Source organism: Lepisosteus oculatus, chromosome 5, assembly GCF_040954835.1.
Source record: "Lepisosteus oculatus isolate fLepOcu1 chromosome 5, fLepOcu1.hap2, whole genome shotgun sequence".
NCBI classification, from domain to species: Eukaryota; Metazoa; Chordata; class Actinopteri; order Semionotiformes; family Lepisosteidae; genus Lepisosteus; species Lepisosteus oculatus.
Window position 1 is genome coordinate 38,936,151 of NC_090700.1, and position 25,436 is coordinate 38,961,586.

General features: G+C 41.9%; 2 protein-coding genes across 3 annotated transcripts; both read left to right on the forward strand.

The window, feature by feature from the left end:
* Window positions 1-7,749: 7,749 nt before the first annotated feature.
* Window positions 7,750-18,867, forward strand: prelp (proline/arginine-rich end leucine-rich repeat protein). Of its 2 annotated transcripts, none has more exons than XM_006628459.3 (3): window positions 7,750-8,055; window positions 14,111-15,055; window positions 15,400-18,867. In XM_006628459.3, the coding sequence occupies exons 2-3, from the start codon at window positions 14,122-14,124 to the stop codon at window positions 15,567-15,569; spliced, it is 1,104 nt and encodes a 367-aa protein (XP_006628522.2). In that variant the 5' UTR covers window positions 7,750-8,055; window positions 14,111-14,121; the 3' UTR covers window positions 15,570-18,867. The 2 variants fall into 2 exon arrangements, with proteins under 2 accessions (XP_006628522.2, XP_015198331.2); XM_015342845.2 differs by lacking the exon at window positions 7,750-8,055 and adding an exon at window positions 13,830-13,998.
* Window positions 18,379-24,918, forward strand: LOC107076826 (protein CD300H-like). The gene is made up of 6 exons (XM_015342440.2): window positions 18,379-18,462; window positions 19,432-19,773; window positions 21,579-21,660; window positions 22,402-22,511; window positions 23,337-23,374; window positions 24,271-24,918. Exons 1-6 carry the CDS (start codon window positions 18,423-18,425, stop codon window positions 24,463-24,465), a joined length of 807 nt encoding a protein of 268 aa, XP_015197926.2. The 5' UTR covers window positions 18,379-18,422; the 3' UTR covers window positions 24,466-24,918.
* Window positions 24,919-25,436: the final 518 nt, after the last annotated feature.

A 25,436-nucleotide genomic window follows, 5' to 3' on the forward strand; every position in this document is an offset into this window, starting at 1 on the left:
ACTGTTCCTAAGAGCAGGGGCCTTAACTTCAATGTCCAGGCTAAATCACTCGCTGGGCTTGAAAACTCTTGTCCTCACCACTCTTGCCCTCACCATCCACCTTCGGACCCACAAATTAGATGATCTTGGAAAACAATCGATTTCAGCTGCAAGGAATGCCAGAAGACAGATACTCTTTTTGGCATCCCAAAATGACATACTGTACATAATTACTATGGGAGAATTTTTTGACTGATTTTCCCATTGCTATTAAAATGGTCTGATTCATTTCTTTGTGTTAAATGGTTTGTTTTTCCTGAAAAAGGGTTTCAGTTTCAAAAGGGTGTGACTTGAATACCTTTAGCATACTTTAATTGAACTCAGGAAACATGAATCATATACAGTAATTACCATTGGAAAGGCTTCGGGATGTGTGCTGAGATCTCTTGTACAGTTCTGTGTCTTTGTAATTCTGGTTTTGCTATACGGTAGAATTATGTTAGCTGCTGATTTCTGCTGATTGTATAAGTGGGCAATTTAGCTCTTTTTGACCAAAGACATTTCATGTTTCTTACCAATATGATTCTTTTAAGAATGAAATAACTCATGAGAGCTGGAAAAATGGAACTGTTGTTCTTCAACACATGAATCTTCATAAGCCACTCTCCTATTTAACAATAGCAAATCTTGTTTTTGATTTGCAGACTATACATTTCATCGCATACATATGTGTTCTGCCCAGCTTATTATTATTATTGGTATTATTATAAACATTAATACTATACTTCATACCCATAAACTTGGACTGACTTGAATTTATTGTTACAATGGGAATATATTGTTATTGTATGACATTAAAGAATACCAGGAACTGACCAAGCAGATTAGTCAGTAAGTAAAATAAATAACCATAACCCCCAGCTTGTAAGGATTTTGCCAAGAATATTCATCAGCAGCTGGTATAGTTAGAGGCACATGAATTCTTTGTTCTCTGGCACAGCTTTGGTAAAAAAGAGCAGTAATTCAGGCACATATGGTTAAAAAATATTAATTAACAATGACAGTGACACACAGAAACATACAACGTGGCTTTCCTTATGTGCAGTAGAAGTTTACAGACAAGGCATTTCAGAGACCTGCATCTAGACTCTTAATGCCTACAAAGCCCAAAAGAAAAGATAAGCTGCCTTCTAAACTAAATACAATACAGGCTGCGGTTCAGCCTCTCTCTCAGTGAACACGGATGTCACTAAATAAATGGGAACCTACCTCCCTATTCTAAAATGCACCTACTAAACAGGAGAGGAAGTTTTTAACTAAGGGCATCTTCACTCAGGAAATCCCTAAAAAGCACAGGATAGCAAGCTCTCCTAGCAGGGTTCAATGACTTAGCCCCAATCTGGTCTCGAATCTCGAATGAGGACCACTCTTCTGGCACACACTTTATGTTCTGTATTCTCTTGTCTCCCCTCCTCTGTCTCTTGTGGTCCGTTCTCTCTTGTTCTGTCCTCTGTCTTTTACCCCACACTTCTGACACCCTTAATCACTTACCCAGAACTTAATTAACTAAGGTAAACCAGAAGATTCTTTTGATCAGTCTGTCTCACATCCAGCACAACTAAGTAAACATCCCTGGGTTTGAAGCTCTACAAGTGGAAATATTGACGCTAGTTGGTTGTTACCCATTGTTTTCTAGATTCTTAGAGACACTTCCATAGTCATCCACCTCAGCCTGTAACAATATTTTCTTTTTTTATGGATTTGTCCAAAGCAACTTACGTCTGTACCCAATTAAGAAGCTCTGTATTTTACTGGACTGGACTGGACTGGACTTACTCAAGGGTACTACAGTGGTACCCCATTCAGAATATGAACACACAACCCTTCAGTTACACAAAAACCTAGCCAATACTCATTATATTAAATATAGTGTACATAGTTATCTATGCTGCTAGTTTGATGTGCATGAAATGACAATCAATTACTCAAGTCATATGATCTGACCAGTTACTAGACTCTTGTGTTAAGGCTGTTCTGCTAGAAATCAAACTAATAGAGTTTAGTTTAGGTCATAACCCAAACAATAAGCACACATTTCTTTTCCCTGATGAATCCTTGATTTATTTCAGTATTTGTGAATGACTGTGCTGAAATAGCATGCTTGGAAATTCAATACTTCAAGGTTTCAATACTGAAACTTTGGACAGCTTTCAGGACATGCTAGTATATAAATAAACAAAACACTGAGTTCCAGAAGGCGCTAACGTCGATGGAATTGAATTCTGATTCAAAACACATTGAGTCTTTCCCCAAAAGGCAAAACAGAAAACAAAACGAGCAGATGAAGCTGAAAAGCTGCGCTGTGATTTTGCACCCACGGGTGGGTGGAAGCGGACATCCTGCAGGTTTGTGGCCTGCCAGTTACTTCATGTTCATTAGTGGTTGTAACTGTCTCACTCCCCTTAATGCTACCGGCGGGTTACAGTGTGACACCTCATCTGCACCTAGATCCTCTGTGGGCATAAAGTCCCTCGTGGCAACTGTTGCCCAGGGCTCGTCTCTGTGCTGGAGTACGTCTTTGGTTTTGCTAGACTGTCCATAGTTATTTCGTGGGATGAAACTGCTGATCTCAGAAGACTGGGTAAGTGAGGGACATATCCCTACATTTGTACAGGGGGAGGGGGTGTGAGCAGAGACCCAGTGCTGTGTAAGCTGAGTCCCTTCCTCTTTAAATGATCTCACAAGAGAAGCCTGAGCAGCAGATGATCACTTCCATCGGCGAGGGGAGAGAGTGGATAATGGGGAGCCGGGGGTGGGGCCCAGCAGTGATTGGTTTGCCAGTTCATGCCCGCAGAGAAACGACTGCTCTCTGCTGTCCAAGCAGTGTGAAGCATTAGCTCACCAGTGCAAAAGACCCGCCAAGTTACAGGGCTCTGGGGAGGAAAAAAGAAGGCTGTTTCAGAATGCAAGCTGCAGTTTAACACTGAGCAGACTTGCAGAGTACTGAAAGAAGATGGAATGCTGATTTTTGCAACTTGATTGCACGAGAACTGAAAGGTTACTATTTTTAATAATGAAGTAAAAGATTAGGCAGGTGTTTATGCAGTGTACCCTTAATAGTAAAGAATAATAAGTAGTTGACATAGTCTTTGGAAAGTTTGTCAAACTGCAATATAGAATATTGTCCATGTTTCCACAGTCTAAATGCCTTTGCTTTCCCACCATTTACACTTGTGCATTCCTCTCTGCAATTTATCACTCATTCACCGAGCTTTACTGCCTTTTATTTTGACCTCATGTTGCTGGTAAGGACTGCAGCCTGCACTAGGCCCTTAGAACCATCGCATTGCAAGTGAGTGTGTTTCTTTTGAGGGATTCCGTAACACAACCTGTTTATCAGAGTTAAGCTAATACTTAAGATTCTCTACTGGAGGCACTACTGGATTATCAAAAACTCAGTTGAGAACCACAAATAATTACTTACAGGCAATTTCTGAAGTATGGCGATTGCATGTTGTTCTGCTGGAATGAAAGGTCTGGCATTGAATTTTGAGAGGAATTTAGGGTTAGGCCACCCTCAGAGCAGAAAGGTATCCGTACTGACCTGCAGAACTGTGATAGTACTGTACCTCATCTGTAGAACAGAAGGGCCATGAGTACAGATGAAAGCCACTGAGACTTAATAAGGGAAGGTAAGTGGAGCTCAGAGTGCACGAGAGGCAGGATACTATATTGCCTGTTTCTTCGCTTGGCAAGCTGATTTTATATCAATATGGCTAGACACCCAAAACAATCCCGGGTGACAACTTGTGCTTTTTTCTAGTATATCTGAATTGTCCTGGGGTTTTTTTTTACAGTTCATTGATTCTTTTCAAAGGACGTTGCCTTGGGTCAAGGCTTTAAATGAATAAACGAATAATAGGAGCTCACAGTCCATTGTGCATGTTTTATGGTTTATATCTGCATATTCATGTGTTCTATTCTATGTTCTTTGGATAAACACATACTGTACACATTGGAATGATTTGTAGTCATTTAATGCTGACCAAGTATTAGAAATAAAACAAAGTCGACTTTTTCGCTGTGTAGATTTTATTTTTATGTGTACATGACAAACATCAAAAACAACAAACATGTTTATTTGTTTACATCTAATTCATTAGTAGCTAATTAATCCAATGATCTCATCCCACCATTTCATGGATGAAAACAAGGCACACCTCCACAACCTCAGACCTGGTAAAAAAGTGCCTCCTGACCTCAGATCTAAATGTACTTTCCCCTGCCTGTAACCCACTTAACCTCATCATATAACTTTATACACACAATGGAATACTCTAACAGTGTCTAGAAAATCTGGTGATGCCAGAGGAGGAGAAGTTTCTCAACAAAGTGACAACACATTTTTAGCCATAGTGAGGCCAGACACTCCAGTAGCTCCCTAATATGCTCTTATCTGGAATAGTGGGCAACTTCAAACTGTGTTCTTATTTCCATTAGTTAGCTCTATGTTACAGCAGCACCAGTGCTTCCGTGAAACACATTAGCACACAGGGAGTAGGGATCGGTGTGGCTGTGTCAGAGCCAGTTTGTTAATCACAGTCAATAAACCTTTCCTAAACCATTTTGAAATGCTTTCCCATGTTTGTTGGGTATTATAGACTCCAGCTCGTCTATACATCTGAATAACTGGAATCATTTTTTTATTGCTTAATGAAGGCAAATTATACAGCACATGTAGAAGTGGGGTGGACTGGCAGCACTTTCGAGGACTGTGTTTTATATACGGAGCTGTTGCGGGCTGTTTCGTGGGAGGAACATCTGCTATTTTTGTACTCAGAAAAGACAACTTTTTAGATCGCTAGGTTACCCTTCATACCAAAGTTCTAAGAAAATGGATTTTCAGAATCCTATACCATAATTATTTCTTGCTGATACATGGAATGTTGTAATGAATCAATATCCTTTAGTCCAGTTTAAAAGCACTAAACATTGTCTGACTGAAAAGGCATTGCAATGCAATATACTTTACAACACATTTTGATATTTAATAATTCATTTTAAGGTGTAAGTCTGTTAATGGTCTGAATAGACTCAAGGTCTGTTTGAGCTTTTGGTTCTAAGTGCAACACAGCTCAGCTTCTTTTTTCAGGACTTAAGGATTCTTCTTGAATCAACACTTTCAAATGAAACGTTTCCTTTCACTGATGTTCTTTTAACTGTTTCCTTAAGGTGATAAATAACCTTTGAAAACAGTATACATCAGATATAATAACCTGTCCTCATAATGCAAGTATAAAATCTTAAAATAAATAACAGCTTAAGTGTTTTTCAAAGCAGATTTCTTACTGGGTTTGTTAACAGCCAATAAATGCAAAAGATTCCTCTCTCACAGCTGGCTTCTACTGTTTCCCTTTCCTGCTGTGTTCCACACATCCCATTGCTCTCGATTTCAAAAAGCTTGTTTTTATTCTACTGCCTGTTATTAGACAGGGGCTAGAATTATCTAAGAGGTTGTAGAACTGTAATGCATTAAGTATCATGTAGTAGAAATAAACAAAGACCATAAACCGCAAAGCACACTTGCCTAGTGCCTGAAGACGGAAAACAATGTTTAGCCCGTCCACTGTTCTTTTGATCTCTTGCAGCTAATCACCAAGCAGTTTTCACTGAGCTGTGCCCCTTTTCAGATTCGTTTTGTATTTTCAGCATTTTGCTGTATCCATGAGCCATACGTAAAAAAAACAATTATTGTATTCATTTTACAGAAGAGACACTGCTGACAGGGTCTGGGTGGAGTTTGCATATTCTCCCTTTGTTTGCTGAGCTCCAGTGAGTTTTCTACTAAATGCTAAGGTTCACTGCCATTTTCTAAAGATAGTCTGGCCATCTTTACTGGTGTCTCTACATTGTCCCTGTGTGCGTGTGCCCTGTGATGGTCTGGCGTCCTAACCAGGACATGTTCCTGTCTTACACCCTTTGTCTTCCAGGAGAGTTTACTTGTCATCACTCCCCTTCTCAGGGTGAAGCCTCTCTTTGATTAAAGATGGTGGATTGACACTACTGATTGCAGGAGTGTTTTCAGCCTTGAATCAACATCAGCAATCAGTCATTTTCAGTTGAAATTGAAGAAAATTGTTTTATAAAAGCGCATGCTTATGCTCAAGTGTGTGAAGATAGATGACAAGTGTTAACAGTGCAGGGAATCAATACGAAAAATTGTTCTCTCCCCAAGAAAGGGCTTCGTTTACAGTACAGTAAGTGCTGTTATGTACAGTAGTTGTGTGGGGGCTATTGTGTTCATGAGTTTATTGTCTGGAGTTGTGTGCTTCTCTGTCCCCTCAGATACAGGGTTTATTTGAGGTTTCTCTGTGTCTCCCATCCGGAGGTCTCCAAGCTCAATTAGAAGAAGGACATTTGGAGGGTTTCAGAGAGAATCATGATTCCCTTCCATCACCACCACACTCTCCATTCAAAAGCTTGTCCACAAAACAATTAACACAAAAAGTTGCTGTGCTCATTGGAAGGCTTTGTGGGATGAACAAGCAGCTGCATTTTGCCCAGCCAGGGAGGCAAGAGGAGCACAAACAAACAGCTCCACAGTCAAAACACATTCCTGCAAAGTGACTGGTTAAGGAGCAGAAATCCAGCTAAAACCGCACTACAGAATAGCACGGTCTGGACATTTACTGTGGTACAAATACAGTGACATCCACACAGTCATGGAGACAACATGAAGCTTCATGGTAAAGAGATGACAAAATGTGGTAAAAAAGTGAGAAGTCATAGAAAAGTAAATGATTGACACGGGTATAGTAAAACAATGAACGATGCCTTATTTTGTATGGTAGCTTTTGTGACAAAAATCCTGAAGCACTTCACTGAAACAAAAGTCACATTATTAGACGACAGAGAGTACAGTTTTCAATCCCTAGAATCTACTGTATGTGGACAGTGCAGAACTAGGAATATTCCCTGAGAGAGTTGGCCTGAATCCCAGCTGGGAATGAACTGCGTCACCACAACTTTGCTCATTTACTCCAGCAAAACTTTCACAAGGAGAAAAACTGGAGAGGTTCTATAGAAAAACAACACTTGACTCAAATTCTTTTAAAACCGGAGGTGATATTATTTCAGTTGTTTCTGAGATGAGGAGGAATTCTGTAATGGCCCTTGTTATACAACACTGCGACTGGAGACAGAGCAACGTTATTCCAGTTCTTCTGGGTTTCTGGCTTGGTGTTGTTGTGCTCACGGAGCATGGGGCCCAGATAGGTGGGAAAGAAGGCGTCTGCTTCAGTGCCTTTTCGGCCTCAGCTAGAAATTCTCAAAGAATGAGATGCTAACGTGTTTATTATCTAACCCCCCCCCCCCACACACACACCCTCAATCCAAAATTATAACAAAAAAACAGACCATCATCTAGACTCCGTAGAAACAAAACCACAGGAGCAATTATTTTCAAAACAGACTGTATTGGGGATCAGTGACCACAAAATACCAAAGTACCCTGGAGTCATTGGAAAAGCAATTTTTCATTTAAGCATAACTTCTCTGGACTCAGCAAAAAATAGTGAAAAATCGGGCATGAGATTAAGTCTTCAGCCTTCCCTGGGGGGTTATAGGTGTTGGCCCAAGCAACAGCTGCAAGAAAGGATACAACACTGATGAAAACCACTGGATTCAAACAGACAGGGAGGGGGGGCTGCTGCAAAAGTCAGTCTTTCTTTCTTTCTCCTCTTTCTTTCTAAAACCCTCAGTCGAGCTGTGCAGCACGCAGGGGGGTGGTATTATTAAACAAGTACATCCTCTGCGACAGGGACAGGCTTGTGGGTAGAATCTCGAAGGATTATTTTTTTGGCTGCAGGATAAAAGCCTTATTGTTGACCTTTGGAGAAAAAATCCGAAAAGGGAAAGGACCCAATAGGAAGTCTGCATTCCCAAGGAGGGGAGAGAGACAGAGAAACAGGGAGGGAGAGAGAGAAAGGAGAGAGGGAGGAAGAAAAGGGGAGAGAAAAATCCTTCAGGAGAGAAAGAGCTTACAGCTTCTTAAAAGAAGGCAGGTACAAGAAGCAGGTAAGAGGCACACACTTGTCTTCCTCAGAGTAGAGCTCTTCATCCTGAGTTTACTGCAGTAAATCTGTGTAACTTGGCAGGGGAGGATTTGCGTAGTGCTCTGTGTTACTATAGAAACTTGCTGCGTTTGTACTGGTACTTTCTTCCAACGTGTTCTGGCTTTGCTTCATCTCACAGGCTGTTTTCTCCAGCTTATGTCGCTCACAGGTTTGACCTTTTCAGTCTGTAAAGATATTTACAAAGATATTTCCAGATTTCAACTTTGACTTAGTATTGATGATATTCTGTCCAATTTCAATCGATCACTTGCGGGATTGTGTTTATTGTTGGACACTGTTCTTCCCAGAAAGTCAATCATTTTAATCCCTTGTCAAATGGCAGTGGTGGTTTTCAGAAAGCTCAGAAGGTATTATGTCAACAGTGTTTGGAGTTGCATGGGAGAGTTCTGACATCAGGTGGTTTTGCACAAAGATTCTTTTTCGATCTTTGCTGGGTTCATGCTTTTAGAAATTGTATTTAAGGAAGCATACTGAGTTGGGTTGTATTTGACAAAAAAAAACTAAAACATCTTAACCAGCACATTCTGGACTTATTTAATCTTAAAAGTTGTATTATAAATAGCTAAGTGTAAATAACATTCGTTATATTTTATAAAGATACTCAAGGCTTTGTCTCAGGTACAGAGTTTGTCTACAGCTGAATTCTCAGTTCAAGGACAGTAAAACCACACTACCAGGTTTCTCCAGGAGATTAGAATTACAGTTGTGCATTTTATGGGAGAAGATGTTTTACACGAGATGATCAATGTGTGCTTGTTTCCACCAGCTGTCTTCATGACAAGTAAATGTGCACACACCCCACATGTTTTTGCAATTAAAGAGCTTATACAGTACATTTGACATAGAGCAAATGTTATGCATCTTATACAGGATGAAACTGTGGATGTAATGTCTAGAACCTAGATCTAAATGGCTTTAAAAAGTCACAGGTTTTCATTTAGCTGCTTTGCTCATACAAATATGTTGTTTGCTGTACATAGAGACACTGGAATAATATTTGTCACGCGGGTCACGTTTATTTCATCTGCCAGGTCTGATTTCACAAGAAGAAAGTATGTAGTTTTGCTGCCTGTACGCCTAATCGGATACGTAGCTGTTAGTCTTTTTTGCATGTCCATAAACAAACGTGCGAGAATAACAGAAGGAGAAGAACATACATACTAAACTTTACTTTAAAATTAAATAAAGGGATCAAGTGGAGCCTTTATGTCTGTGGAGGTCAACAAATTGGAATGTTTCAGCCTGAAAGTGCAAATAGGATTAGTTCCCTCCACCTCCCTGTGGCACACACACATACGCCCTCCCTCCTCCTTTGTCTCAGTTTCCCAGAAAGTCAGTGCCTGCATGAAGAATCAGAACCTGCGCAGAGGACCAGACTCATTCAGCAGCCATGCATGCAAGGCATCTGGTTCCCTCCTTGGACTCACTCTTTCACTGGTGGCAGGTTCGAAAACCGAGGCAGGGGCCCTTCATGAGCTGGCTCTTTTTTTGGGAGAAGTTGTTAGGGCTGCTTTATAAGATCTTCCCCTTGTCTCAGTGCTCCCCCTTCACTCACCACCACCTTGTCTTGGAACAACAGTCACTTTGCGCCCTTTCTGCATGAAGTCCATGTCAGACACTGACCTCCTTGGACAGAGAACAGGACCCCACACTAATCCTTTGACAATACAGCCCTTCAAAGAGTATTGTGCCCCTTCAGAACTACACCATGCAGGAAATACCATCCTGCCTTTTGTTCGTAGCTTTCAGTCCTTTAAGACCCATGACTTGTTTAATCCAGTATGTACATACCCTCTCTAACTTTACCCATCAGGCTTTTCTCCCTGTCTGGAATGCAGAGGCAGAACTGCGCTTTCACTCCTAACAGGGACATTTCCTGCTTTCTTATCCCACTGAACCTTGCTGTTCCCAAAACTGACGTCAGTTTATAGACTTTTTTGACCATTCTGAAGAATGTGCCTCTTGAGCAGGGTTGCAACTTTGTGCCGTCCTGGATTTTACTTTTCAGGGGGCAGCTGACGCCTCCAGGAAGAAGAAAGAATTGCATTTAGGTTCCCCAGGTTTTCTCCTTCGCTTCTAGAACGTCCGTCTGCCTCGTCTTCACGGTCGGGCAGCTGTCAGTCAGCCAGGCAGCCAGAGCCAAACATCTGTAGATCATCTTAGGCAGCACCCTGAAAAAAGAATCCCGAAAAAAAACACACTTCCATTCCATTACAGTTATGTATTGTGTTAGCATCTAAAGCTCTTCGGCATTCTGTGGCTTTAGTCCTTACATCTCTCAGGGTACATCATTAATCCAGGCTGGATATATGCCTTTATGTTATGTTTTAGTTTTGTAATATTCAGGGCGATGAGCCCAAAAAAAGAGCCTTGGAGACTTACTGCTCCAAAGAGATAAAATTCCACTCCAGAATTACTTCTTGGAACCTTTATTAAGATTTTTCTTCAATAGGTGGCAGTTTTTAAGGTGTTTATTAGGTACCTCTGCCCTATTTTAAACAATTGAAGAGTTCAAATTAATTGTATTATTTCTTCACTTAAAAGGGCAGGGTACGAAATGAAGAGATCAGAGGGCAGTAGGAGTGAGGATCTCAAGGACTGGAACTGAGTGAAAAGGTTTCACCAATCGTCCACTTCAATACGATGCAAACATATCTTTTAATTGACCTCAGGCTACTTCGCAGAGCAGAGAGGCCAGTTGTGTTGTGTTTGTGGAGCATTGGCTTTCCATCACCACGCCATGCCACGCTGGCAGCTCAAATACCTGCCTGGTTCAGGTGCAAACAGGCCATCAGAGATCCAGTTCCAGTAGCCAATGGCTGGAGAGGCCAAGGGCACTGGCATCACCTCCTCTCATCAGCGGGTATGCCCAGTGGGTGCAACCACAAGCACACATGTGGCCAGCTGTCATTTTCCTGGGGATCCCAGTTCCCCTGTTGTTATTCACACTTGCCAAAACGTCACCGCTCCACCGTGCACAGTTGTGCGAACTGACTTTATAAGCGCCCTCTACTTAGCTGCTTAATGGAACCGGGCCATGTCTTATAAGATTCCTTCTTGACAGGTGGGCACAGGCAGTACCTGTGAAGGTTCCACTTCCTCTGGCAGGGGAAGTGGACATCTGTCGTATTTGCCTTAAATGGCCTGGCCCACACATGCCAGGGCCTCGTGCTTTGGTGTTGCAATCAAGCGGAGCGAGAAATGCCCGATGCCCCCCCTCTCTTTGCTCCCAGAGGCTTTGCCTGCACAGACCCGTCGTTGCTTGCTATTGTCATAACACATGTGTTTTCTTTGTGCGGGACAATTAAGAGCAGATGGAAAAGAAAGAGCTGATAAAGTACAAATGCTGGCAGCTGTCCCTGGCTGTTTTTGAACAACTCGGATGCAATGAAAAGTGGCAAAAGGGGAATTAATGAGGCTGGAGCCCAGCAGTGCCTCGAAGACTGTGCCAGCATTTACTTCCAAGCTCAGCGGAGAATTTGGAACTAGAGGAAGCTGCCTATGACAAGGAGTTTATTGTGACTTGACTATTATAATACTTCTCCAGGCCCTGCAGGGAGGCAATAAAAATGTCATGGTATACATTGGAAAGTATAGAATTTAAAATAAATGATTTAATGTGAAGGCTTCCAAAGATCTAGTTAAGAGTCGTTTAGAATATTGTGCCCAATTCTAGTTGCTTTTTTACTCAAAGGACATTGCTGCCCTGGCAAATTTCAGATTCTGTCCATAAAAGGGATACAATACAATACATCAATGGGTTAATGGAGCTGTTCTCTTTAGTCTTGAATAGAAGAGGTAATGAGGGGATTTACTAAGACTTTAGAAAATCTTAAAAATGGTACTAACCCAATTAGCGGTGTGCTCAGCAAATGCAAGAAAGACCTGAAGGCAAAAATTTAAAGTTGCAAGGAAGTGCAATTAGGGCTACAGGAGTACAGGAGGAACTTCTTACACAACGTGGGAGGTGGGAGCTTGGAGCCAGCTGCACAGCCAGACTATTGGAGCCGATTCCTCTTGCTTCACTAGCTCCCACATGCAACATCTTCCAGAGACCAGTGAGGTTTGGTCTGTGTACACATCCGTCCCTGGGATCCATCACCTTGAAAATACAAAATGTGATCTGTTCACTTCAAAATGGACTTTACTGCTATAGATTCTTCTGATTACTTTGTTGCAGTTAGTCAAAACCTTAACATTGATTTTAAAAGCCTCCCAATTGTGTGACATGAACGTTACAATAAAAAGTAAATGTGTTACCGGACAGTTATTTCAATGGAATTTGTAACAGAAGTAAGGGAGGGATGACAGCAAGCAAGTTCAATCAGACTCGGCTGTCAGTAAATCACAATCACTCCCTCTCCTCAAACACTATAAGTACTGTGCGGGACCCCCTTCTCTCCCTCTCACACCTCCACCCCATCTCTACCTCTGCAGCTGCCCCTTGGTCACTCCTCACTCTGTATGGGGGTCCCAGCCCTCTCGTCCTCTGGCCAGGAGGTCGGCCCTCAGCCAAGCGGGCGAAGCCAGGTTTTCACTGAGCACTCCGTCATCCTTTCAGGACACTTTATTCTCGGGTGTTGTCATTCCTTGTGACAAGAAAAACAAATCAGGCTGATCTCAATAAGATGATTAATCTCTTGATGAGCTGTTAACTGTTTTGTTGTATGCAAACAATAAAGTCTGAATTTCTTTACACTGGAGGAATTCTAGATTTAGATACACTTTTTTTTTCTCCTTCATTATTGGAATATGTTTTTGCAAATAAAAGGCCAATTACTATAATCCTTTATCACAGTGTTCTAACTTTAATTTGTATCTTTTACTTGAGATTTGAAAAAACACGTTGTTTTAGAAAGGAGATCGTTATCAATTGCAAAGAAGTACTCATTGAAAAGGTCAGAATCATTGTTTTCTCAATAAATATTTCCCAAAATGCACATGCAATTTCTGTTATAGTGTAAAGAACTGTAATGTAGGGATAACAGATCGGCTTTTAACAAATAATTACCTTCCTGAAAGACTCACTGTGTAATTAGAAGGCAGGTGCAACTACACGTTTAATCTACTCATTCAAGTATAACAAAAAATTATGCTGAAGTCAATTTGCAAATTAAGTATAAAATAAAAGCTGGATAAAATTCAGTAATTGTTCACTAAGCATAGGCACAGTAGCAAATACTCCTTTTATATATTTGCTTGTTTTGAAATTGGAGCACTTCAAGGTTTACCAAAATTCCCCTTGTCATGTACAAACAAAAACAAGAAAGGTTACGAAGCGCAGATCACATGGTTCATGTGGCCTGTTCCAGAGTCAGGACCAATCAACCCAAGATCCAAGAATATCATCCAGCTGTCTCTTGAAAGAAGTCAGGGTACAGGCTTCAACAGCATAGCTGGCTCCCTTAGGTTGTTACAAACTCCTACAAGCAATTGAAAGATCGGGAAAAATGCCCCTCCCCCGCATTTTATTTCTGGCAGTTAAACATTACTTGCTCCACAGGGTCAAGGCTGAAAGTCAGGGAGGTACCTAAGGGAGCTGTGTCTGAAGCCAAGTGTTTCCTCGTTCCTCCTCTGCGCTCCAGCACCCCAAGAAAGGATTCAGCAGCACAATGTTTCCTTTATATGTGCCACTGATCCCTGCAGCTGCAGCTGGAGCTGGATAATAACCAAAGCAGTTCTGGTTCACTTTGAAGCACTAAATTGCTGCCGTGGACATTGCAGAGAGAGCACTTCACAGCACACAGAGAGAGCGTTTTTGCACCAGAGCCTTGCAGCTTGTGCGGTTATTGTGGGAACATTCTTTAACTTTTAAGCGACATGGTTGCTAAGACAAAACATGGTTTCTCTGTGTATAAAAGTGGAGTCACGCAGTAAACAAGTGGTGGGGAATTTTGATTTTCACACTTCCCATTTGCACTGCTCTGGTGTGTTAGAGTGAACACACACACGCTTGGTCATCCCTTCCTGATTCTCTCTTTGTCTTTCCTGCACAGGTTACTGGACCATGAGGGCCCATCTTGGGTGTTTTCTCCTGTTAAGCCTTCTCCTGATTGGTGCTGTCTCAGGCCAGAGGCGGAAACCTGTAAAACCCACAAAAAAGCCTCCCCCCACCCTTCTGGAACCCAAGGAGCCGACAGACTTCCCTCCTCCCATCCTGGGGCCGCCCTCCATCTACCCGGACTGCCCCAGGGAGTGTTTCTGCCCTCCGGGATTCCCAAATGCCTTGTACTGTGACAGCCGCAACCTGAGGAAGATTCCCACCATCCCATCCCGGACCCATTACCTTTACCTGCAGAACAACTACATCGACGAGGTGACAGAACAGCCCTTCATAAATGCCACCGAGCTCAAGTGGGTCAACCTGGACAACAACCGGATACGGCGAGTGGAGCGCCAGGTGTTCGAGAACCTGCCCAACCTGCTCTTCCTGTACATGGAGAGGAACAACCTGAAGGAAGTGCCCAGCGACCTGCCTCCCAACCTGGAGCAGCTCAGGCTCAGCCGCAACCAGATCTCCAAGATCCCACCGGGGGTCTTCAACAAGATGGAGCACCTGGCCTTGCTGGACCTCCACCACAACAAGCTGAGTGACAGCAATTTGGGAAAGAACATTTTCAAGGGGCTCAAGAACCTGGTACAACTCAACCTGGCTCACAACATCCTCAGGAAGATGCCCTTGAACGTCCCACACAACATATATCAGCTCTACTTGGACCGGAACAACATCCAGGACATCCCAGAAGATTACTTTAAGGCCTTCCCCAACCTGGCTTTTGTAAGGCTGAATTACAACCAACTGACCGACAAAGGAGTGCCCAAAACAGTTTTCAACATCTCCACTCTCCTGGACCTCCATCTGGCCCACAACAAGCTGAGCAACATCCCTGTCTTTAATCTTGGCTTGGAGCACCTGTACCTCAACAACAACAACATTGAAAGTGAGTCCTGGGAAGGCACTGGGGATATGTCTTACTGTTTCTTTTCACTGTAAACACAGTGTAAAAGATAAATTCAATAAGACAATGTAGCTACTGTATGCAGACAGGCAGAGAGAGGAACAGATGGAATGGATGGATGGACAGACAGGTAGCAAAGCAGAGCATATAATCAGGCAATGATTGAAAAGAGCAGGAAACAATTACAATCTTTCTAGAAAGAATTATGAGTACTACATGAGAGAACTGAGTGGTAATAATACCAATTTTGTCAATAATGCATTCTGTTCTCTGCATCTGCTGGAGAAATTAACACAGCCCATTCATTCTTTGTTTCGTCTTTCCAGAGATCAATGGCACAGAGATTTGTCCTTTCCAAGTGATGAGTGTGGATCTCAGCAACGAGGATCTCCTGCCACGGCTGCGGTACCTGAGACTCGACGGGAACGAGCTGAAGCCGCCCATTCCATTGGACCTCATCATGTGCTTCAGACACCTGAAGTCCATTGTGATTTAAACCCACTCTTCCTCTAATGGCTGACGGAGAGCGCTCCGCGTCCCATCAAAGGTCAAGGGTCAGGGTCAAGGGTCAAGGACTAACTGGTGTGGCCTTTTTTCCTGTTTGTCACAGAATCGATTTAATACCTAAGCCTTTAGATTCTGAAACATAGGAACCCTATTTATTAAACAACAATGAAATAAACGATGGAAATGCTTTTCTGGCAACAATGCCATTTTTTGCAAGCATGGATAAAATGTGCAGGTTGTTACATTTTCCTTTAAGCCCGTTTATGTTTACAATATCACTATGGATAATTCTGTGTGACAGAGGTGGGCTCAGTTTCCAATTTTCTTCAAGCTAAGAGTAAGAAGACAGCATAATTGATAATAACAGCTTGATACACCTAGAAATAAAGGTACATTAACCGCCATATTTAGCAGTGTAGTTACTGCTTTCTAATGTCAAATAGAGCTCAACATCATGTTGTGCTTCATGTGGCAGGAAAGTTAGACACCAGACTTTTCCAGTAGTTTCTGTTTCATTATCACACTGTTCCATTTAAGGGAATGCTGTCTTAACAGAAAGAGTTACAAATTAGAGGAGGGTATTTGGTCTATAAGAGAATGAGATTCATAACATGTTTAAGCTGTTGCGTAAAACATTCAACTACCATTTGGTTAAAAATATCATTTATGTACCCACATTTTTAGGCTATCTCATTTAAAGATAGGTTTGCTTGCTTTGTTCTATAGAAATGTATGATTTTAGCGAGCCCATTTATGTTTACAATATCACCAGGGTTAATTCTGTGTGAGAGAGGCAAAGTGATGGGCAAACTGCTCATCTTATTAATTTGCAATGTACTCTGCTGTTTGCCCACATGAAAATTCAAGGGCTTAATGTCTTCTTAAAGAAAGTGGTAATTCGTGCAGCAGAATGTAATTAGTCTTGAGTGCAATATTCACTTGAATTCTTTCCTAAGCCCTTGACCTTTGAATAAATGCTTTGACTTTGACAAACACTTTCTGAACTGTTGAAGTACAGAGTAAGTACCTAGTGGGACATGCTATTTCATAAAGTATGAGAAGAAGAATGATATATGTTTTATACCGATAAGCAGTATATCTCTGAAATACTTCCTGAGTCTTGTTATTTTTGTTGATGTTGTACTTCATATGGTGTCATTTCTCATTGGGTAGCCCTGCACTCAGAGCATTTATATATACAGACTTAGATTCAAAACACCTTATATGGAGTTTTTGTAAGAGGCTTTAATTTGTGTGGAATAGTTGTCAGATGCCAGTCATGTGACTCACATGATTAGCTTTTCTCATCTGAACTAAATCTATTGAGATCCAAAATACATGGATCAGCCAGGAGATGCAATATTGCTGCATTAATTAAATGTGTCTTATAAAATTTAACAGACTAGATACCATCCCACCTGCATTTTCACAGTTCTGTAGACATGGCGACTTATAGATATTGAAAGTCAATCAACTTTTTGTGCTCTTTTGATAGCCCTATCTCCACACTCCTGTCCCAAAGTAAACACTCAAGTACTGTACAAGCTATTGCTTCTCCGTGATTTGTTTTAAACAAGGAGAGGCAACAGCAAATGTACAGCATTTGCATTGTCCTTTGGTCCAGTGGAATTGGTGATTGTGTAAGAGGGATCTAATGGATAAAACAATCACAAATGAAGTGAAAGTGTGTGTCTCTATACCAGGCCACGGCAAGGGAACCTGTAAATATCCAGGTGAGAGCTCACAGATTCGAGGCCTGGTCGGTTTCCTGTTTCTTTCTGTGTGCAGCTGTGTAACAGTCTGTCCTGAGCTGCTGAAACCTGTTTTTTCTCTGACATTTCAGCAGAAGGGCAGCTGCTGGTGGAAGATCTGACCCACATCATTATTTATACCAACAAAAAAATATTTCTGTTTCGGGTTTTCTTTTTTTCTGTCTTCAAAGGGCGATGTGCTGAAAGCTCAGAAGCTTACAGGTGATGGCTTACAGGACAATAAACATTTCAGAAATACTGGGTTAAATGTTTGTAGGCGGAATGCTATGATTTCTAAAAATAATAACTAAATGAAAATGCTTGCTGCAGCACTTGTTGTCACATTGTTTTACGAGGAAGACAGAAGGAGAGCTTGACATGCTTTGAGGAGTAATCCCTGCAAAACTAAACCGGAACCAAAAGGACACATTAGTTACATTTGGTTTTCTGCTTAATTTTTCTTGTCCCATCTTTCTTCCCACAATCATAAGACTTCAGTGAAATCATGGAAAAAAGCAGAACAGAACTGACTGTTTTCTAAAAAATGTGGGTGCCTGAAAAGAGCTGAAAGATTGCCATTATATTAGATAGACAGGCAAGTTAGCTATGTCAATCTGATGAGAAGTAATAAGGGTGAAACATCTTTCTGTGGCTCCTAGCTTTGACTTTATTCACAGCCAGTGGAATAGACATCACAATAGACAGTTCTGCTTTCTAGTGTTGTGAAACAGTCATGGCTAATTAATAGTCATATATCCCACAATTCATAGCAATATGCTTCCTCTTAAGATACCACAGCTCTGTTCCTTTATAACAACTAGATTGACAGTTGAATAACATAATCTTAAAAATGTATAATTAACAATTCTTTAAGAGCAGTTTAAGAAACAAGGCCATATTATTCTGCAAACAAATGCATTTCTTGAAAATATTACAGTATTTTATGCTCAAAAACATCCTCTTTCCTCTGCCTATCATAACTCTCTCACTCATAACTCAATGTGTCTTATTTCCCTAGCAGGAAGGGCTGGGACAGGCTGATAGCTTTGGCACTGCCAAGGAAATCGCACACATCATTTCAGCTTTTCAGCATGCTATTAAATGCAGTTTTATTTTGCCTACTCACACCAGGTAAGAATTACTAACATACATTTGGCTGAAATGGAGCACAGCAAAATGTTAGATGCGGGCATTGTTACAACTGTGCTAAATTTTATACTCACTTCCTTTCCTGAAGCTCTTGTGAATTCTGTTAATTTATTAAAGCACCGATGACGCAAATATGTTTATATATCAATAGACAGATTGGTAATAAATTAATAATAATACATCTGCAAGCATTGCTCATTGCTGTTGAATTTATTGTACACAAATGTTAAAGAATGAATGTTTGATTCCTTGTGGTTTATAAAGGTCAGCTAATTGTAAGAAAACTATTAAAAGACAGTCATGTTTTTTTAATTCCTAAAATGTTCATAAGAATTTATGCTTGTTTAATAAACCTGAACATAAATAAAATTATGTCAGTGCATTAAATGATTTGACTGTATGTGAGATGCACAAAACAATGTCATAGGAACAGTTAAGTTTGTAGGGCATCTCTGTGTGGAATTTTGTATGTTCTCCCTATGTTTGACTGGGTTTCCTCCCAGAGACATGCTGGTAGGTTAATTGTCCAGTGTGAGTGTGTTCGTGTCTGTGTGTACACTTTGATGGACTGACGTCCCCTCTAGGGTGTATCCTACCTTGTGCCTGTTGCTTGCTGGGAAAGGCTCTGGCTCCCCTGCGACCCTGAATTGGATGAAACAGTTAGAAAATTAATAGGTGGATCTTTGGTCACTTTATTTGAATTCTACAAGAATTTACCTTACAGCTCAATCCACTATAATGGATTTGCTTCCTCCCAATTCAATCAGCATTAGCTCAATGGACTGACCACTCAAGTACCATTATTGGGTAATGAACAAGAACAGCCGATATGGTCTGTGATGCTCTAGCATCGTTCTGATCCCATCGTGCCGATGTATATCGATCTCCTGGGTTTGGAAAAGATTGGTTCCGCGTGGTGGGGTGACCTCCTGCGGTTCTTGTGCCTCACAGGCACAGTGACGCAGGCGAACTACAAGGTGGTCAGCGGCACGGAGGGGCAGAACTGCCTGATCCTGTGTGAGTGTGACCCCATAGCCGCCCAGCCGACGGTGGCCTGGTGCCGGAAGCAGAGCGCGGACCCCTGCCTGCTCATTCTGAAGACCAGCACGGACGGGCAGCAGGACAGGGTCTCCATGTCCATCACGAAGACCAGCAGCACCCTTTTGGCCCGGGTGTCCATCCAGCCACTGGTGGCCTCTGATGCTGGCGAGTACTTGTGCGGCTTCTGGGGAAGGAATGTAGACGGCGAGTTCATTAATGTTCAGGACAGAATCATCCTTCATGTTCTCAAAGGTAGAAACTTCCTTTTGCAGTGTGCATCATGTATGCAGTCTCTGTTTCTCTCCTGTGGCATACAGAGACTGACAGACAGCCTGTGAGATGCAGAAGCAGGTAGATTAGGTTTTTCGCCTCTAACATTCAGTTATGTCCTACAGTTACACAGGACTTTAAATTTAAGACCCATATTTTCAGATCATGTTTTACAAAACTGAAAAAACACACAAATACCATTCAATCGATAAATCAATTACGGCATAAACATTTTTGTGTTGTATGAACCAATTAATCAATGAGTGTTTATTATCAATAATTACTGTCTTCACAGTTTGGATTTCTTTTTCTTGGAAGTCTTGGATTGCCAGCCTCTTTCAGCAGAATAGTCTCACATCTCTTGAGAAGCTTTTAAGATGATATACAGTAAATGAGAACCAACGCAGAGCTAGATCCTTGTACATCTATGCAGTTCACCCGCGATCCTAATGACTTCCAACTGCATATTGCTCTTTTGTTTTCCTCCCTCAAGTTTCCCTCTGTCCCCTTGTCTTCAAAAAGATCACAGAGAAGGCAGCTTAAGGGCACGATGCCAGGGGTGTTCGACTATCCTCATAGTCACAGAAGTGACTCACAATCTCGGTGCTGAGATCCACTGGACAACAAAGGGGAACTCCCACAAACCATGTGGAGACCATCAGTCACTGTCTGAGAGCTTTCTATGGACATCACAAACAGTTTTTCCCAACACACAGCTCTTCACTGTGGCCGATAAGGATGTAAGGGGCTTGATACAATTCGTTTCAGGCATTCCCAGCCTTAAATCGTGGGCTGCAGAGAATACACAAGCGCTTATAAGCCTGTCCTGTCTTCCGTGTTTTAAGGGTGAAAAGCCAATCTCCCTTGTGTCTGTGAGGGAGGGAGAGTGATGGGAGAGGTAATTTCCTTTTCTGTAAACACCAGACGGTCTCTTGTCAACTATGAGGGAACCTGATCTATGTGATCCAAATGAAAGAGCTTTTTAAGGAGGGAAAATCAGGCGCAAAGAGTAGCTGAGAATGAGCACTGGTGGAAGTAGCAGGTCAATCAGGTGGGAAGTATGTGTAGTGCCGGGGTGCAACAGACCAGAGAGAGCAAAATGTAAAAAGGTCAAAAGTCACGAATGTTCACCTTAGATAAGGTATCTGTATAAAAAAATACAGGCTGTTGGAGAGGTGTAGCAGACTGTAAAAAACAATGGGTTACATTAGAATTCTAAAATAATTATAATGAAAACACACCATTTAGAAGAAGAGTTTTGTAATGTATTTTATGTTTCCCAAAAGCATGTGAAATATGTGTAGCATATTAAAAATGAGGACGCACTGCCCATATGAATTTTCCTGGGGTGACATTTCTCCTGCCACTGCACTGCTTGCAAACAATAGTCTATGCAAACAATTTTAATCTTGTGTAAAGGGGCGGTATAGCATAGTGGGTAAGTGTCTAGACTCACTCGTAGCTGGTAGGTTGTGGGTTCAAACACAGCTGTTGTACCTCGTGTGAAGCCCCTTTATCCCAGTTGCTCCAGTCCACCATCTCTCTATCCAGGGGGCCATATGCTCTCTGATCACTTCACACCTAGAAAACGGCATAAGCTCTGATGAGCCATTGAGAGTGCCTCGAATGGAATTATCCATACATCCTGCACCAGACTTCTTCCCACAGGTTGAATTCAAATAAAGTTCCAAATTTATTTAGAACAAAAAAAAAGAAAAGATTTTTGTTTTTCCACCTGCACTGAAACAAGGTTTTTAAAACTCCTTGTGCAATTGTGTGATTTACAGCTCAGCAAACCTCAGACAATGCAGCCACTTCTCCTCCCTTGTTAAACTCCACTGACAAGAACGTAACAGAGCTCCATCCCAGGTAAGGAGATGGCTTTACAGCGACCAAGAGAGAGAGAGAAAAAAAAACTAAAATGGAAAATGGAAAATCGTGGACCTTTCCTTCCAAATATTATCCCAAAACTCATCATTGTGATTTTTTATACATACCCCCAAAAAAAGACATCAATGTAACCGAGAGGGAACTGCATATTGTGAGAGAAAAATGGTTTAACTCGTTTTCCTCCTGGAAATAAGTTCCTCAAAAAGGACACGCGTGACTCACTGCTTTTTAAAACCCACACGGGCTGCAGTGGGAATGGCTGTGTCATGGGATGCTGGGAGATCTGACATTTAAAAATCAAAATATTTTAAAACAATGGAAAAACAAACCGACCAGAAAAAAAATGCATCTTTCGGAATGTACAGTAACTAGGCTACTAAAAACAAAACAAGCCAGAACAACTCCAGAGTCTTTTGATAGCCAAGAGGAAGCAGACCTGGGCTAATTTACTGTAGATCCCTATGGTACTGCACTTTTCCTGCACTTTTGTGATCACAGCTCTCTCTGAATTTTCTCAAATCCCCCCAAATCATGCGCTCGACCCTCAAGATGGACCCCGCATCTCCACCAAGATCCACATTCCCCTAGCAATAGATTGCTATGGCCTAGAGAGGGTGAGACTAAACTTACTGCTAAGCTTCCCACCCCGAAAGCAAAGTCGGACACCTTCGGACACTGACGCTCCTCGAGAATGTTCTGTCGCTCTGTTTTTCTCCAAAGGGGTACAGACCTTCGCCTCGCCCTCCCCCTGGCGGTGGCCCCGGTCCTGCTGGCGGTCACAGCTGCTGGATACTTCAAAATCCGGAGAAGGAGGGATTCCAGAAAAGTGGGTAAGCCACCCTGCTGCTTTTTAAAATATTCAGGCCGCGTTTTTGCCCTCGTGAAAAGGAACGAAAACCTCCCCTCTTGACTATGCCTCAGTGCTGCAGAAACATCTTAAGAAGGTGTTTTCATAATTAAAGTCACAAAAAGTCTGCAATCATGACACATTTTTACTTCATGGTCATGTCACCTGTATTGCATATATATACCGTATATCCATCCCTTAATATTGCACCTATATTGCAGCACAACTCACTTCACTGTTTTGCACTCTTATAACTTGGAAACAAGTGCTCATTGACGGTCATGGTCTGACAAGTACTTGTTTATGTAGGAAGGAGACAAAGTAATGCAGTACCCTGCACAGGGGAACAGCAACAGTATTTCCCCAGGATCTGAACCTATAATCCTTCTTAGTGGTAGTGCTGAGGTAAAACCACTGTTCCACACTGCCACCCCAGGCACACAACCACAGTACTGTGCTGCCTTTTTCCTTTTGTTTCTCTTGGATGACTTTTGTGTGGCTTGAACTTCACATATGAAGTCAGCTGCCAAACACACTCATGCACAGAGAGTGATGTCTGCTTGCTCACAAAGTCAGCACCTGTCCCATCATCCAGCCAAACTCACCCCAGCATTTGAAACTGGCGCACCCACCAGGGGCCTTTGATATTCTGCAGCATGCATTTTTTCAATCAGCACCCAGCAGTCTTTTCTTACTACATTAAATATCAAAGTTAAGTGTAGTTATGTGAAGGTTCATGTAACTGAGTTATGTATAACTGGCTCTTATTCTAATTATTCTTGCTGTCTTTTGGGATTTTTTTTATTAGGTGCTGCAGGGCCCCAGGATTCAGTCAGAGCATGTGAGGTACTGCATGTCTTATTTACCAGACTGACATTTTTGGCGGTTACTCCTGACAAAGAGTTTTACTTCTTTATTTTTGTCTTTTTGATGCACGCAATCTTTTCTCTCCCTCACTATTTTGACCCCAGCTCAAAATGGGCAACTCAGATTTCAACAGACCTGCAGTGCACATGCATAGGGTCTGGTGATCGGCGAGTGTGCTCTGAGCTCATCGGATCCTCTTCACCACACAGTGAACTTGATTAGTCATGTTCTTCCATGAAACAAGCAGTAAAGCAGATATGAAGAGACTGTTTCAGTCTAGTTACTTTCTCTTGCCCCAGAGCTTAACATTTAAGAAGTCAATCTTTGTGCATTGTACAGATTGCAAGTGGAACTGCTGCCGCTGACCTTGCATGGTTACAGGACCAGCAAGTGAGCTGTATGTGTGTGGATGGAAAAAAAATAACTAATCACAATCCATGAAACTCAAACCACCAACATTTTTATGTCTCTTGCACAAGCAAAAGCTGAATTCCACAGTCTTTGAGTTTTTCTTAAGGGCAGAATTTGGCCTACACATGTGGTTGCATTTCTTAAGGATAAACCAGCTTTTAATTGTGGATCTGACAGACAAAGATCCACATTAGACAGACAAAGAGATGGCCCAGATGTAGGATTGCACTGCATGTACCATCCCATGCGAACGTTCGCTGTAGCATTTCTGCCACGGTGCCATTGTTTTAACACGATCATACCGGTTTATTTTCCTCTACTGTGTCTTTTTTCCCTTTGTGTGGGATGTGGTTTTACTCTATTGTTCAATGCTTTACCATGCTTTGCATCTGTTAACTCTGCCTGTATACCAGCGCTTCTAGAGCTCTTGTGATGATGCAGTTTCTGGGCGGAATGCTTTGCAGATCCCTGGTGGAGGTGAGCCCGGCGTGAGGGATCTCACCTACGCCGTTCTGACATTTCACCCTCGCGTCTCCTCTGAAGAAGCCAGATATGCAAACGTCCAGCCGGGCCAGGGGCCGAAAGCCCCGGAGACAGTGGAATACAGCTCAGTCTCCTTCCTGTCCACTGCAGGGCAAGGACATCAGGATGGGAAGTAGGAGAGAGTTACAGGGGCATTCCTGGGTTTGTGGGTCAGCAATGGATCCAGGCAAAAGGGCTGGCATCTTGCATCTTAAATGACAGCACCCACAAGAACACCATAACCATCTCGTGCCGGGTTGGATCAGAGCTCCATTACCTTAGAGGCATCAGTGACAAAAGAGAGATTAACAGAAATATTTATTGCACTTAAAATTAATCAATTAAAATAAATTGCCCAGTAATATCTTTTCTAGACGCAGGGTGTTAATGCCTATGTCTGCAACAGAACGTATTGGAACTGAAAGCACTCTGACATGTTCAGCACACACAATAATTAATCATTTAGCAAAAACAGATGACAGAATCCAAAGGAATATCAGGACTGCTTACAAAACTTGTTTTTTCTCCAAAAATGGACTATACTTTCCAAGCTTGTTTTAAATAAGTAATAAATCGTCTGCTTACTGGTTTGACCTGTTAATCATTTACAATGGGTTTTGAGAAAACGAGGAAAAAAAGCCTTTGGAAAATCACCCTGTTAATAGTTGAACAAGCTTCTTCATTACGCGTCTCATATCCGTAGCTAAGTTGAATGCGCCCTCTTGTGGTGCCACAAGTGCAAAGGAAGTTATAAGTTCATAACTGCTGACGCAACTTAAAATGTAATATCTCCGGCTGAGCATTCACTACCGTGCTACAAAACAGAAACATTTGTGTAACATTATGTACGTTATAATCATAAGATATATGACTTAATCTGAAGTACAATTATTAAACACCCTTTAAACTGTGTTTAATAATAGCAGGAACTGTGGATTTGAGCACAGAACAATGCTCTTAAAAGGGCTACAGCTCACCACTACTTTACACAAAGGGTTGTGGGAGTGTGGAGCAAGGTATCCAGACATGTTGTTGAAGCCCATACCCTGGCTTCCCTCAAGAAACAGCTGGATGATGTCTGTTAACCATTAACTATCAAATGTCTGTA